The sequence below is a fragment of the Thermobia domestica genome, chromosome 1, assembly GCF_964235325.1.
Source record: "Thermobia domestica chromosome 1, izTheDome1.hap1.1, whole genome shotgun sequence".
NCBI classification, from domain to species: Eukaryota; Metazoa; Arthropoda; class Insecta; order Zygentoma; family Lepismatidae; genus Thermobia; species Thermobia domestica.
In genome coordinates, this window is record NC_137454.1 from 5,480,699 (window position 1) to 5,495,631 (window position 14,933).

Sequence of the window (14,933 nt, forward strand, 5' to 3'; positions counted from 1 at the left end):
CTTCGAAAATAATTTTCTCAGAACCTCCTTCAGTCTTAAATGTGCGTGATCTCAGTTATGATCAGAGATACTTGTGTGAAATGCTCCAATCTGTCACAACAGAGATTATGAAAAAAACCTTGCAGATTATTAAACCTGGGAAACTTGGATATGTTGTCTGATTAGCAATGGCTATCGGTCTGTAGCGTCGCCAAATCCTTCAGAGGAGCTCAAAACAATAGGAAAGTTCATGGTAAAAGTATATTCACCAGTGTGGTTCAGGTACAAGCTAAAACCTCTTGCCTAATACGGAGCTAAACATTTGTTCTTGACCATAAAACTTTCGCGATGTTTGCAAGAAATATAAAAGACTCCAGTCAATAAAGTAGTAACCAGAAATGCATTCTCTGCGAATCATTAAAACATTCTCATTGTCATGATTGATATCGACAGATAAACTACACGAGTCCTTGCTGCTGATAAAATATTCTAGTCCAGGAAGCAGTGTAAACCTTCTGAAATCGTTCCTTCGAAATGCAAGTATTACACATCGAGGCTAATCATCATAGGTATTCTTCATTTATTGGCAGGTCACTTGCCGCAGCTGAGAAGCTTCCATGCTCCACGGTCCTCCGCTAACCTTTTCGTCTTCGCGTATGATCTTTCTGTTTTAATATCATCCATTAATTGTAGTCTCTTTCGCCCCCTCCCTCTCTTTCCCGCCACCATACCCTCTAGGACGTCCCTCATTAAGCAATCTCTTCTTAGGCAATGTCCCAACCAGTTTCTCTTCCTCTTCCTAATAATATCTAATAGTGTTCTTTTCTCACCCACCATTTCTAACACTCTCTCATTCGTTTTCCGCTCGACCCAACTAATTCTTTCAATTCTTCTCCACACCCACATTTCGAAGGCTTCCAGTCGATTTTCGTCACCTTTACGTAATGTCCACGTTTCCGCCCCATACAGTACAACACTCCACACGAAGCATTTTATGAGTCTTTTTCTCAAACATTTGTTCAAGGTCCCACAAAACAGACTTTTCTTTCTTTCAAAGGCTTCTTTCGCCACTCCTATCCTAGCTTTTATTTCACGTTCGCATTTCATGTCATTACTAAGAACACTACCCAGGTATCGAAAACTATTCACTTGTTCTATTTTCTCCCCTCCTACTTTTATATTTGACACAGACCCCTTCGTTCCAATCACCATGGCTTTTGTCCTTCTAACATATATTTTCATCCCATATTCCTCAAAGCCCTTTCTCACTTTTTCTAACATTTTATTGATTTTCTTTTCAGATTCCGCTAATAATTTAACAGAAATGATAAACTGGAATGAGTGTAACATACCATAACAGCAAATACTGACTCATGAGACAAATTAAAAAATTGAAAGAAATTTGCTCTTCAGAAAATGCATGTGTTGATATCCCTGAGTTCAAATACGCAGCTAGCAACTAGCGAAAAGATTAGTGTAAACTAGTAAAACCTCTTTCAGTATGTGGGGCACGGCAGAGTAATTTCTTTATTCGATCCAAAATTGATTCGATAAAATACATGTCTACTCTTGAGACAAAGTCGCAATATTTTGCGGGAGGACGTCAACAAAACTTATGAAACAGTCAATCTAATGTTGGTGGGCAGGTAGGATTGAACTCGATGGCAGCCACCTCTTAGTGGTGAATTCTGGGTTAATGTAGCCTGTAACATAAAATATCATCTTCAGTAGCTTTACATATTCATCTCGTCGCAACAACGAATCTTAACACAATTCAAATTACAGTGTACATCCAGCGAAGACCTGTCTAATAATTACAAAAATACACAGAAAACATGTATTTGTTTACAAATTCTACGAAATTTAAGGCCCATTGAGCTCCGGCTAAAAATAGTTTAGAGAATTGAAATTTAAAATAGTAAAGTACTACGATATGATTAAACATCTGCCCCATTTTAAATTCGAATTTAGATTTTTTTTTAAATTGGCCTCTTTTCACTTATTTGCATACTCTATCAAACGTAAGGCCCCGGCTAAAAAAATATTTTATAGAATTGAAACCTTCAATGATAAAGTGCTATAATATCCTGAAACTTTTGCCCCCTCTCCAAAATCGAATTTCGAAAAAAATGGCCTCTTTTCGTTCCACCCTAATGCACATACCAAGCATGTGTATTAATCTTTTATCTAGTAACAAGTAAAGGATTATTATTTGATATGTGTGTTACATTTCAAATGAGCACAACAAGCGAATAAGACATTTTTTTCTAACCAGCCGAGATCGGTCCTGAATCGATCGCACAAATCCTAGCGTCGAACGTTATTTTAAAACACGAGCAGAGTTCGCCATTTCCCTTAGGAAAACTATTTCGCAAAATGTTAAATAAGGAAGATTACGTTACCTAAAAGATAAAATTTTCGACGATCATGGTTACTTCTTAGCATTAACGGTCCTCCACTATCTCCCTGAAAAGTAGCAAACATTGGTCAGGAAATTTTACAATAATAATAATAATAATAATAATAATAATAATAATAATAATAATAATAAGAAGAAGAAGAACAGCAGTAATATTAATAAACAAGTAAAGGCAAAACAAAATTACTAATATAAAATATAATATACATAAAAGTCAATGAATCAAAAAAAATCCTTGTCAACGCTGTAAAAATTTGCCAACTCCTTTATTTAAAACAAAGAAAAACTAACAACAGTCTGATAAATATATTTTATCGTAATGTTTCTAAACGTTATTGCTTAAAATCTGTCACTTAGATATCATTAGACTTTCACTTGCTTACTACAGTAATTGAACTTCTATATTTAATCTTTTTTTAAGAAAAAAAGAATCATATTTAAAATCGTATTATTTAAAATCGTATTAAAACAGTAATAATTGACGAATATACAAGATTAGCTTAAAAGAAATACCCAACCTCCCCAAATGAAGAGCTTTAATGACATGGTGACATAACTTACATGAGTTGTAGGGTATATCTGGCAGTTATTGTACAGATGTCCTATGTGTGATTCTTGTTTACACGGGAAACATCTAGTCTATAGTACAATTTTTCCAGTGATGGATCCAAGAGAGAGCGTGAGGAGCCAGGCCCCTTGCTCAAATTCATGGTCACTTTAGTGGCCTCCTCACACGGAGTGATACTGCAATAGGTCGACAAACTGCTATAGTGACAACACGTGAAGCTACTACAGAAACATCTCCCGACAACGGAGTTACCAGCTGCAGAATGCCGTAAGTTGGAATAGTCTGAGTTTCGAGTAAAAAGTTCCATATTCGTTTTTCTTAGTTGCACAGCATTAATCGAAATCTGTTCACTTTTGTTTTCGAGACTCGTTTTCCAGACTCGGAAGGTTCATGCGTTGATCTTACCATGTGCAAGTTCCTTTACACCTCTGTCCCTTTACCTGGTTATCATCATTGTTTTCGAGGATCACAAAAAAGCAAAATCAGTAAGCTCTCTCATTCGCCTCAATGTTGAAATTCATACTAAAATATGATATGCTTGCTTACAAATAGCATGCACTGCAGTGTAACGATCTCGTTACGATGAGTATAGAGAGAGGACAAAAAGGAAGAAAAATAAAATAAAATAATTTTTTATTATTGTAAAGTATGCTCTCTTCATGAAAGAGAATGATTGTAACTATGTGTCAGTTTCCCTTATCTTGTCATTACTTTTTAAAAAAAGAAGAAAGAAAGAGTAAAAACAATGCAAGCTGTTTAGATCAGCTGAGTTTTGTAGTTAAGGAGAGAGGGGAGGAATTCTGTTGTATTGCCTCAAGGCCGATTACGTATTACGCGTGTCTCACCTGACGCGATGGTAGCGCCAATTGCTTTGGTGGGTTCGCTCGTCCTTCGTGACAGCGAACTGACCATGAAGTGCTAGATGTGGGAGGATGTCTAGGATTTGTTGTTCGGAGGAGGAGAAAGGCTATGTCCTGCGCGTTCTATTTAGTTGAAAGAGGACTTTACTTAATGGGACGTTGGATTCAAATTTCGTTTCATTCCAAAGTTTTGTGGAGTTTGATTACTGTGTGGAAGAATAATAGAAATGAGAACAAGAAGTTGTTACTGTGCATTTGTTTTGTGTAATTTTTCTAAAAAGAAGTGCTGTGAAAGAATAGTGTTACTTCGTGGTCGCAGTGATAGTGCATTCCAGATTGTGCCCAATTGTGTTTTGCAATGAGTGGTGTTTCTTTTCATTTGCCACTCTGTATTGATTTCATTTTTATGACTCGTTTTTCTGCCGTGTTTCTTACGCACGAAAGGTTGTATAAGACACATTAGCCTAAGTCTGGCCAAATCGCTGAGTTTCCCTATTAAAGGAAAACCCTTGTTGGAAGTGTTAAATTGCAGTTCTCTATTTGGTGGAATGAGAACGAAGGAAAATAGTGCTTGAACTATCAGAAATATCCCACTTCAAACAGTGTTAGCATTCCGAAGTGTCGGGGGTTGTATGCAAATCACGTAGTACTCGTTTTATGTGCTAATTTGGAATTTTTGTTTAATGGTGGAATGGGAATGTAGACGACGTAAGTGCGTGTGGTGTCTAACCTTTGGTTTGTTCAAAAAAGGTTTGTTCCCACCACCTTGTAAAGGTTACTTATCTTCATTCTCATGAAGCTGCTATTTTGTCAAATAGTGGAATGTGGATGTGGGAAGTCGCAAGGCAGAAAATAGCTCAAACTGGTAAAGAGAGAAATAACAGTCCTCGTTATATCTTCATTTAGCTTAATTACAAATTGTTCAGACGTCAGTTGAATTGTTCAGATTCAGTTGCAACAGTTACAAGGGAGTGTTGCAAAAGGCAGTAGTTACATGCTGGCTGAAAAGAAGAGTTTTCCTATGTATACAATTTGACAACAGTTTGTCAGAACTTCGATACAGCTTGATTGGATTGCAAAGCAATAACCAATTATTCTCGTTTCCCTTTTTCACTTGGTATGTCGACATGCAGTCCCAGGATAAGCATACGAGGAGGTAACTATAGAATTGAAAAACGATGTGAGGTGAGTGTGAAATTATATAATTATTAGTTGATTGTCCATGTGTGTGTTGTTTGTTTGTGGGTGGTGTATTCGTTTCCATTATAGCTCGTTGTGGTCTAATACGTTTCCGATTCTTCCATAGTTATCTAACCGCGTGATAATTCAGCATTTAATATTTTGGCTGAGAGCCATTATTATTATTCATTTATCATATTTATATATTTATATTCGTATATTATTGGTGTTACCTTAACTTGTTTCGTCTCCAGAATATCGAATATAGAGAACGTTTGGAATTTTGGATTAATATTGAAAGATTGTGTACGAAGTTTAGATGCGTTAGACTTACGGGGTGAGATATTGATTTGGAGTATTTGATATTGAATTCTAATTAAAGTTTTCCTTCACTAAACTTTAATTATTTAACTTTCTGCTTATTTGAATTGCATTTAGAATGCAATTCCCCTCCCCAGAATTTTGACTACCTTGAATTATTAGCTTTTGAGTTGCTATTATCGATTGAAATACTGAGGCATTACAACGGGGCATTATCGAGGGAAATACTATTTGCTATCAATAATAACATAAGTTGGAAGAATTTAAGAGAAAAATTATTGAATAGTTTCGTTACTCCTACTAGTCGACATTCATTTGTTTCGGATTACATTTACAGAAAGCAAAGATTGTAGGAACAAATAAATTATTATGTAAAATTTGTTGTTATTGCAATGAATGTGTTAGGTTTTTCAGGTCCAAAATCAGAATTAGTAAATATTATAATTTGTGGTATAAACCGAAGTCAAAGGTTTAGAAGGTTAAACAACAATATACCAGCAACTCGTTTGGAGTTATTAGACATTGCCGATAGACATGTTTTAAATTTCCGAGCTCAATTAAATTATAATAAGGAAATGGGTTATAATAAAAAGAAAATGAATACATAAGTATCTAGTTATCAGTCTAAAGGTACATTATATCTGCGTAAATCAATGGTTAATGCATCTTTGTCAAAAAATAAAAACAGATAAATCCTTAATGAAAATAAATCGGGTAGATTAATGTGAAACTGGGGATTTTCGGAATTCCAGGGGCCCTTTTTCACTATCGGAGCCTAGACGCGAAGTGAGACCAGCTCAAACGCAAATTCCTTCTGAGATGAACAATACAATTGCTTCTTTCATTGTGGGGAGAATTAATAAAAAGGTAACGAACATATGCATTGATGGAGGTTCGAGTTTCAACATCGTTTGAATAGACTTAGTTCGTGCTTGCGGATTGGAGAAGAAGATTTTTATTACGCAAGAAAAGCTAGTGAATGCACCTTCTGGTTTGCATTTTACTACGAACCAGGAAATTGTTTTGACTTTGAATCTTTCGGGTCACTTCGAAAGAGTGGGGTTCAAGGTTGTTGACCAGTTACCTTGCAAGTGTTTATTCGGAACTCCGTTTTTGCGTTCTACATATTCCGTCATTGATTATTCCAAGAATATTTTGGTGCTCCGCAATGGTTAACGTCGAATATCTTTGAACTTTAAGAAGACGATTCGTCAACACATTTTTCATCCCAGGGGATTTAAGGCAGTATCTCGTGATGGCAAGTTGAGTTCGAATGATACCAAGGATCATCGGAAATGGAATCAAGTTGAAACCAATGATAATATAATGGTTTCAATCTTCATTTATGAAGATATTTTCAACTACGGATTACATGATGAGGGAATCCAATGCAATCTGGATTTGTCGGATGTTGAATCGAGGATGTTGGAGATTCACGTTCCAGGTGACATCCAATTAGGACAACTTACGGCTATGATTCACTCCGAAGTGAATTCAGGAAGTCCTATTGAAGATACGTTGTCATACATGACGGATGCTTATTGTACTGAATCATCGACCAGTGGATTACGTGATGTGAATGAAATTTCCGAGGTCCAATTTTCACCACTTGGTAATTCAACTTCAAGAACTGCAGGAAATCCTCTTAGTACTTCATCAAGTTGTTCGACTGGACGAATTGGTGCTAGTGGAATGTCATGTGGGAGGAGCCCAATGGGTGTTAACATACCGAACTATAGACCTGAAGTTAGATATACTACAGTTACAGCTGAAGAATTTGGAAGGACTACTAATAGTGTTGTTGGTACATCCAGATCTCATCAACGTTGTTACGAAAGTTTGGGTTCGATTAATTCCGAACAGAACAATATCAATGGTACTCTATCCAATGGAATGCAAGTTGGTGTGTACGAGGATTCCAACAAAGACTATCCGAATTGTTGGGTTTCTGGATCATCTGATAGTTACACCCAGAGTCGCTTTTCCAGTGAAAGAGCAAGTGGTGCAAGTGAAATGTCCTTTCAGGCACCTTCGTCTGCAGGACATGTGATGCCTACGAATTCTACTGGGAGATCTTGTGATTTTGAAGATTCTCACTCAGCTAATGAAGTTGGTGCGAGAGGAATGTCCCTTAGTCATCGAACTTTGGCAGATAAGGAATCAGTGAAGTGGGTTTTGAATACCGAAACCCGAGATGCTCAAAGAACTTGAGAATCTGTTTCTGATGGCAATCCTTTATCAGATAGTGTCCTGCCATTGGATAACGTTGCTAATGTCCAAAAGTTGGGTTCATCGGTTAAAGAACTTTCGAACTCTGGACAATCCGAGACGTGCTGCAGCAAGAAAAGGCGTGAACGTCTTCGAACACGAAAAGATAGAAATAAGAATAAAGTCACCGAAGCTTCAAAACTAGATAGTGGTTTTGAAAGATCAAGTGGTGCTAGTGATCCAGATATGAGTGGTAAGGTGGATGTTAAAGAAAATAAGAATATTTCGTCTAATATGCATAGCAGTGGTTCAGAAGCATCGGATGTGGACTTTGAACAATCCGAGAACTTTCGTAAACTGATTCAACGTAACAAAAAGTTCCAGCCTATTGGCGATTGTTCGGGATCAACGGAGGTGGCTTAGAATAACACACTGGTGTTTAACCACAGTGTCATACAGGTGAAAGATTACAGCTTGGGTCAGGACTCATGGAAGTACGAAACCCCTGATGGTACCGCTTTTATCAACTCGATGAAAGCTAATTATTCAGATGTAATTTCAGAAAGGGTTGGGTGCATCAAAGGGTTTGTTGGTAGACTCTATTTAAAAGAGAATAGACCATTTAAAGATACGCGTTTCCCAGTTCCCAAAAATAAGGAAAAATATTTTATGAACAAATTTATGTTATTCTTAGAGAAGGGATACTGGAAGAGGTTGACCATTCCAACTATGGTAGTAGCTGTTTTCTTGTCAAGAACAAGAACAATACGTATCGTATAGTTGGTAATTACATCAAAGCCAATAACTTAGTAGTAAATGATTTGTATCCTTCCCCAAATTTAGAGGCGTGTTTGACGGGCCTAGCTGATATAAAATTGTACAGCAAATTCGATTTAAAGCGGGCCTACAATCAGATATACCACGATAAATCGTCTCTAGACATCACTACACTCGTTACACCTAAAGTGTGCTATCAGTACACACGAGTACCCCCTGGTATAAAGACGAGAAATAATATTTTATCGAGGGCTATGGTGAAAGTGTTGGGTGATCTGACAGATAAGGGCGTCAAGGTTTATTTTGATGACGTCCTGGTGGCCAGTAATACTGTAGAAGAACACATGCAAATGGTTGAAAAGGTTTTACAAAGATTCAAAGAATATAATATTACGGCATCTCCTGATAAATGTTTTATGTTCTATAAAAGAATAAATTATCTAGGGTATATAATTGAGGGAGACCAGATGGAAATAGATCCGAGCAGAGTCTCTGCTATTAGAAATATTCTACCTCCTCGTAATAGGTGTGGATTATTAAAGATATTGGGTGTGTTCATTTACTATTCTAAATTTACTTCAGAATTACAAGAGCTGATGGCTCCTCTTAGTGCTCTAAAGTCTCCGAAGGTTAAGTTTATCTGGACACCTGAACATCAACAGATCCTGGAGAAGTTAAAATGTATTTTGATCAACTCCGGATCTGAATAAGCGCTTTGTTGTCCATGTCGACGGGAGTGGAAAGAGTATAGCAGGATGTGTGTCTCAGAGAAATGCGAACGGTGACCTTCAACCGGTATGTTACTATAGTAAGAAATTGTCAGAGGCGGATAAACACCGCAGCATCTATGAGATTGAATTTATTAGTTTGGTTAAAACCATTTCTCGCTATAGGCACTACCTTGTTAACGTATTTGATATGTTGACCGACAATAAAGTGTTATCTAGGATCCTTAACAATAGCAAAAGACTTCTAAAATATGGTCCCTTCGTGGAGACGCTTTGCCAATTCAACTTCAAGATCCGGCATATAAAATCAGGGGAGAACATCATCGCTGACTTTCTAACGCGAATGTACGACCCCTTTGAGTTTAGTGTTTTATACGGCCCAGTTGGTTTGGCAGCGTTTAAGAAGAATATGAAATTGGCGCATCTTTAAAATTTGCCGTTAGTGAAGGAACCCATTGACAACTGCAGAGAGAAGATCCAGATGTGAAAGATATCATTAAGAAATTGGAGAATGACCAGGATGTTAATGGGTATATCCTTAACAAAAATATATTGTTGAAGAGAACGAATTCGGCTATCAATCCTTATAAGATAGTAATCCCTAAGAATTTGAGAAGATAACTTATTGAGTATTATCACAAAGATGCAGTAATTGGTGGCCATACTGATGTTTTTCGGACACTAGGTAAGCTAATGAAGAAATTCACGTGGAACGGTTTGAAAGAAGACGTAAAGAAATTCGTCAGTACCTGTGATGTATGTCAGAAAGTGAAAAAGTCCAACCAAAAGAAATGGGACATTTGGTTTCCAACTTCAGTTGAAGGATTAACGCGCACTGGATGTATGACATCGTAGGAGCATTGCCTGATTCCAGTGGGTATAAATATATTCTGGATAATAAGTCGGGGTGGATAATGCAAGCAGATTCGTGGTTCTTGAACTACTGCGAAGTTTAAGTTCTAGTGTGGTGGCCAACAAAATGATGGAAATATTCAGCAGATTGGGTATTTCGGAGGCTCTGTCTACTGATACTGCCTCAATCTTTGTTTCCGACTATTTTAAGAAGTTCTTCTTTGGCCTAGGTATTAAGCATATAAGGCTTAGTCCTTACCATCCTGGTGGTAAGGCAGCGGAGAGATTTATCAAGACGATGAAGGCTTCTCTCAGAGCTTATATATCTATTAAGTAACATCTATGGTCATCCCTTACCCCAGAGGTACAATCTACCATAAACATCAGCAAATATTCGGGATTGAAGATGTCACCCATCGAGATCTTCTTTGGACGTCCTTATAATACACCGCTTGAGAATACTTTCTCCAGTTATTTTTTCAGTGAATGCAAGCCAATCAATCTCTTCTTTAAACTCATTAAGAAAATCTTCCGTCATTTGTCGAGCATATTCATCAGTATAGTAATACCATCTTATATAGTGTCTTACATGTTCTTTATGTTTTAATACGAATTCTGGTTTTAGATGAGAATATCGCCCATACCTTGAATCATACTTTGGCTCACACAATTTATCCCAGAAAATCATATCGCCATACTTGCTAATAATGCTTTAGCTATCTTTTCTTCTTGATAATCTAACCCAATCAATGTTTTCTTTGTGACTTTCAATAAAAGAAAGTGATAGATTATGCGTTGATGTAACTGAATACCAATTTATCTTGGTTTTGAAAGCATGTAGAAAGTTATCGGATAAATCCTTTATTTTTGAAATTTGTCTCCATTCTTCGACATTTCGATTATTAAGTACATCTATAACTATATTTTTACAAAGTGGATTTTCAAAGTAGTTTACAATATGTTCAGGATTTAATTTTTGAGCCATGTCTTTTATAAGTTCAGTTAGTTGTTGTGAACTTGTGGTAGTTGTTCTGTGTTCGTTGATTAAGGTTATTAGTTCTGCTTTTGTAAGCTTTGAATAACCTCGTATTCCCTTTTCTTTACATAAGGTTTTTAGTTCAGCAACAATATGATTAATTAAACTCGTAATTACTCTATCGTTTTATATATAAATTTTAAAAAATAATGATCATTTTTGGTAATTTCCTATATAATAAATATGAAGATACATTTTGATTTATTACATGATAGACTTAAACTAATTCATCATGATCTTAAACTTATAACAGCACGACTAGAGAAGCAAATACTGTTAAAGGGAAAATATTTATTAATAATACAACAAAAAGCATTTGATTTGGATAGTGATGATGATTATAAATATGGTAGTGATGATTATGACGAAGATGAATAAGTTTACAAAAATGATTTAATTTTAATATATGTGTATGTAACTTTGATGGGTTATTCCCATAAAAGTCGTTTTCTAATACAACGCGTAATATGTAGACAATGGCAGGAGTGTACAATGTTAAGTGTTGTATTAGGATATATAGAAGTAAAAATGGTATAAAAATGACTAGAAATAATCCAGCGAAGATAAAAAATTGAGTAATAGTAAGATTTTCTATATAAAACGATAGAGTAATTATGAGATTAATTGAATATACTGTTGTTGAATTAAAAAAAGTTATGTAAAGAAAAGGGAATCAAAAGATATTCCCGATTAAGAAAAGCAGAACTGATAGACCTTCTTAAAGAACATGGTGATGAACAGATTAGAGATATATACCCTTTTAAACAAGAAATAATTGAAGAACCAAAAATCAAAGTTGAATGAGTACCAATTGATGTAAAACGTCAGAACATTGCATTAAAATCAAGATTAGAAACATGGAAATTTACAACAGATTATAAGTCACAAGATCCACTTGAACAATATATTACTGCAACATCTAAAGACATATTAAACAGTTTACAAATTAGCTTAAGTAAACATAGTTCATTAAAAGCTAATCTTTATATAAGTTGTACATATAAGAAAGGTGAAGAAACTCAAAACTTGTATTTTAACACTGAAAATCAAGAAATATATCAATCAAGTAATTTAAAAGAAGAAATAACTAAGATGAAACAAAGATTAAGAACAAGAATGGATGAGTTCCAAGCTAGAGGTTCTGGCTGGGCTCTTATAAACATTAACTTTTTACAACTAGCAATCGTCAAATACAAAACATATAGAGGATCAACATACATAGAATTACCTAAACAAATTCAAAACAAAAAGGCAGTAATTAATGTAAAGAATGAAGATGATGAAAAATGTTTCTTATATTCAATTTGTTCTGCACTATACCCAGTTAATAAAGATCCACGACGACCTTCCAAGTACAAGCAAGCTGTTCAATACTTAGAAGAAAAATAAAAAAAATATTCATTTTCCTGTAAAACTATGCGATAATCCAAGAGCTGAAAAATTACATAATATTTCTATAACTGTTTATGCATATGATAAAGACTATTCAATCTATATACTACATCACACACAAAACAAAAAAGAAAATCATGTCAATTTATTATATATAAAAGAACAAAATGAAGGCCAAGTTAAAACACACTATTGTTGGATAAAGGATTTAAGCAGACTAGTATGTACACAATTAACTAAAAAGAGAGCTCAAAAATATTTATGTGATAGATGTTTGATATACTTTTACTCACAAGACGCTTTAAATAAACATGAGCAAGATTGTTCGTTAAATGAACCAGTAAAAATTATAATGCCTGAAGAAAGTAAATGTGTTGAATTTAAAAGCAACCAATACACAATGAAAATGCCATTTGTGATTTATGCTGATTTTGAATGTTTGTTACATGAAGTATGGGTTGTGAAGAATGTTATCCGGATAACGAGCTATATACGAAAAAATATCAACAACATAAACCATCCGGATTTAGTTATTATGTAGTAAAGAGCGATGGAAGTAAATCCAATCCTGTTTTGTATAGAGGTAAGAACGCTGCTAATAAATTTATAAGACTGTTAACAAAAGGAGCTAAACACATATCGAACATATACAAACAAAATGACGAATTACCATTAACAAAAAGTCAGAGAAAAGAGTTCAATGATTCTAAATGTTGTTATTACTGTAAGCAGGAGTATACTAAAGAAAATCATAAAGTTAAGCATCACGACCATATAACAGGAAAATTTGTAGCACCTCTATGTAATATCATCATCATAGGTATTCTGCCTTTATTGGCAGGTCACTTGCCGCAGCTGAGAAGCTTCCTTTTCCACGGTCCTCCGCTAACCTTTTCGTCTTCGCGTATGATCTTTCTGTTTTAATATCATCCATTAATTGTAGTCTCCTTCGCCCCCTCCCTCTCTTTCCCGCCACCATACCCTCTAGGACGTCCCTCATGATACAATCTCTTCTTAGGTCTATGTAATAAGTGCAATTTAAAAGTTAAAGTACCAAAGTTTGTACCAGTGATCATACATAACTTGACAGGAAATGACTCACACTTGTTTATAAAAGAACTTGGATGTAATAAAGAAGAAATAGATCTAATACCCAATAATGAAGAAAGACACATATCATTCAGTAAAAAGGTTGGAACTATTAAATTGGAATTTGTAGATTCATTTAGATTTATGGCTTCTAGTTTAGACAAATTATCATCGAACTTGAAACCTGAGCAAATGATACATACCCAACACTTTTATCCTAATCAAGAACAGTTTCAACTTGTAATAAGGAAAGGTGTTTACCCATATGATTATGTTAACAATTGGGATAGGTTTAAAGAAAGAAAATTACCACTAAAGGAAGCATTCTTCAACAAGCTTATGAACACACATATAAGTTATGAAGATTATGAACATGCAAAGAAAGTATGGGAAACGTTTGACATTAAGGATCTCGGACAATACCATGATTTATATTTGAAAACGGATGTATTATTGTTAGCAGACGTGTTTGAGAACTTTAGAGAAACATCTCTTAAAGCTTATGATCTTGATCCTGCTTGGTATATGACAGCATCAAGTTTAGCTTGGGATGCAATGTTAAAGATGACAAATATAAAATTAGAATTGTTGTGGTTTTATGATATGGTATTAATGGTAGAGAAAGGTATAAGAGGTGGAATTAGTCAATGCTCAAAAAGGTATGTAAAAGCAAACAATAAGTATATGGAAGATTATGATAAGAATAAAGAAGATGTATCTTGATGCCAATAACTTGTATGGGTGGGCAATGAGTTAATATCTACCGTATAAGGGATTTAGATGGTTAAGTGAAGATAAGAAAAATAGATTTTACAAGTATAACTGATAATTCTGATACTGGTTATATATTAGAAGTTGATCTTGAATATCCTAAGGAATTACCTGACTATCATAAAGACTATCCATTAGCTCCTCAAAATATATGTCCACCTGGTTCAAAACAATCAAAGCTATTAACAACCCTATATGACAAAGAAAAATATGTAATTCACTATCGAAACCTAAAACAATGTCTTTCGCTTGGATTAAAACTTAACAAGATACATCGAGTAATAGAGTTCAAACAATCAGATTGATTAAATAAATATATTGATTTAAACACACAAATGAGAACGAAAGCAACAAATGATTTTGAAAAAGACTTCTATAAGCTCATGAATAATTCAGTATTTGGGAAGACTATGGAGAATATTAGAAAGAGAGTTAATATTAAACTTGTAAGTGATGAGAAAAATAACGACAAGCTTATAGCAAAACAGAATTATAAGAGTACTACAGTTTTTACGGAAAATTTAGTAGCAGTTCACATGAACAAGGTTAAAGTGCAATTTAACAAACCGATTTATGTTGGTATGTCAATTCTAGATTTGTCAAAATATTTAATGTACGATTTCCATTATAATGTGATGAAACCTAAGTATCGAGACAAAATAGAAGTAGGTTATACAGATACCGAAAGTTATATATACCATATCCAAATAGAAGATGTGTACGAGGACATGAAAAATTATATTGATTACTTCGA

The 14,933-nt window shown here is 34.8% G+C and overlaps 1 protein-coding gene across 1 annotated transcript in view; it reads right to left on the reverse strand.

The window, feature by feature from the left end:
* Positions 1 to 14,933, reverse strand: part of LOC145665852 (trypsin-like) — a 141,845-nt gene that overhangs the window by 13,217 nt on the left and 113,695 nt on the right. Inside the window, exon 6 of the mRNA XM_081732970.1 lies at positions 2,382 to 2,445. Within this exon, the coding sequence (XP_081589096.1) occupies positions 2,382 to 2,445 (64 nt within the window). The remainder of the gene's footprint in view (positions 1 to 2,381; positions 2,446 to 14,933) is intronic.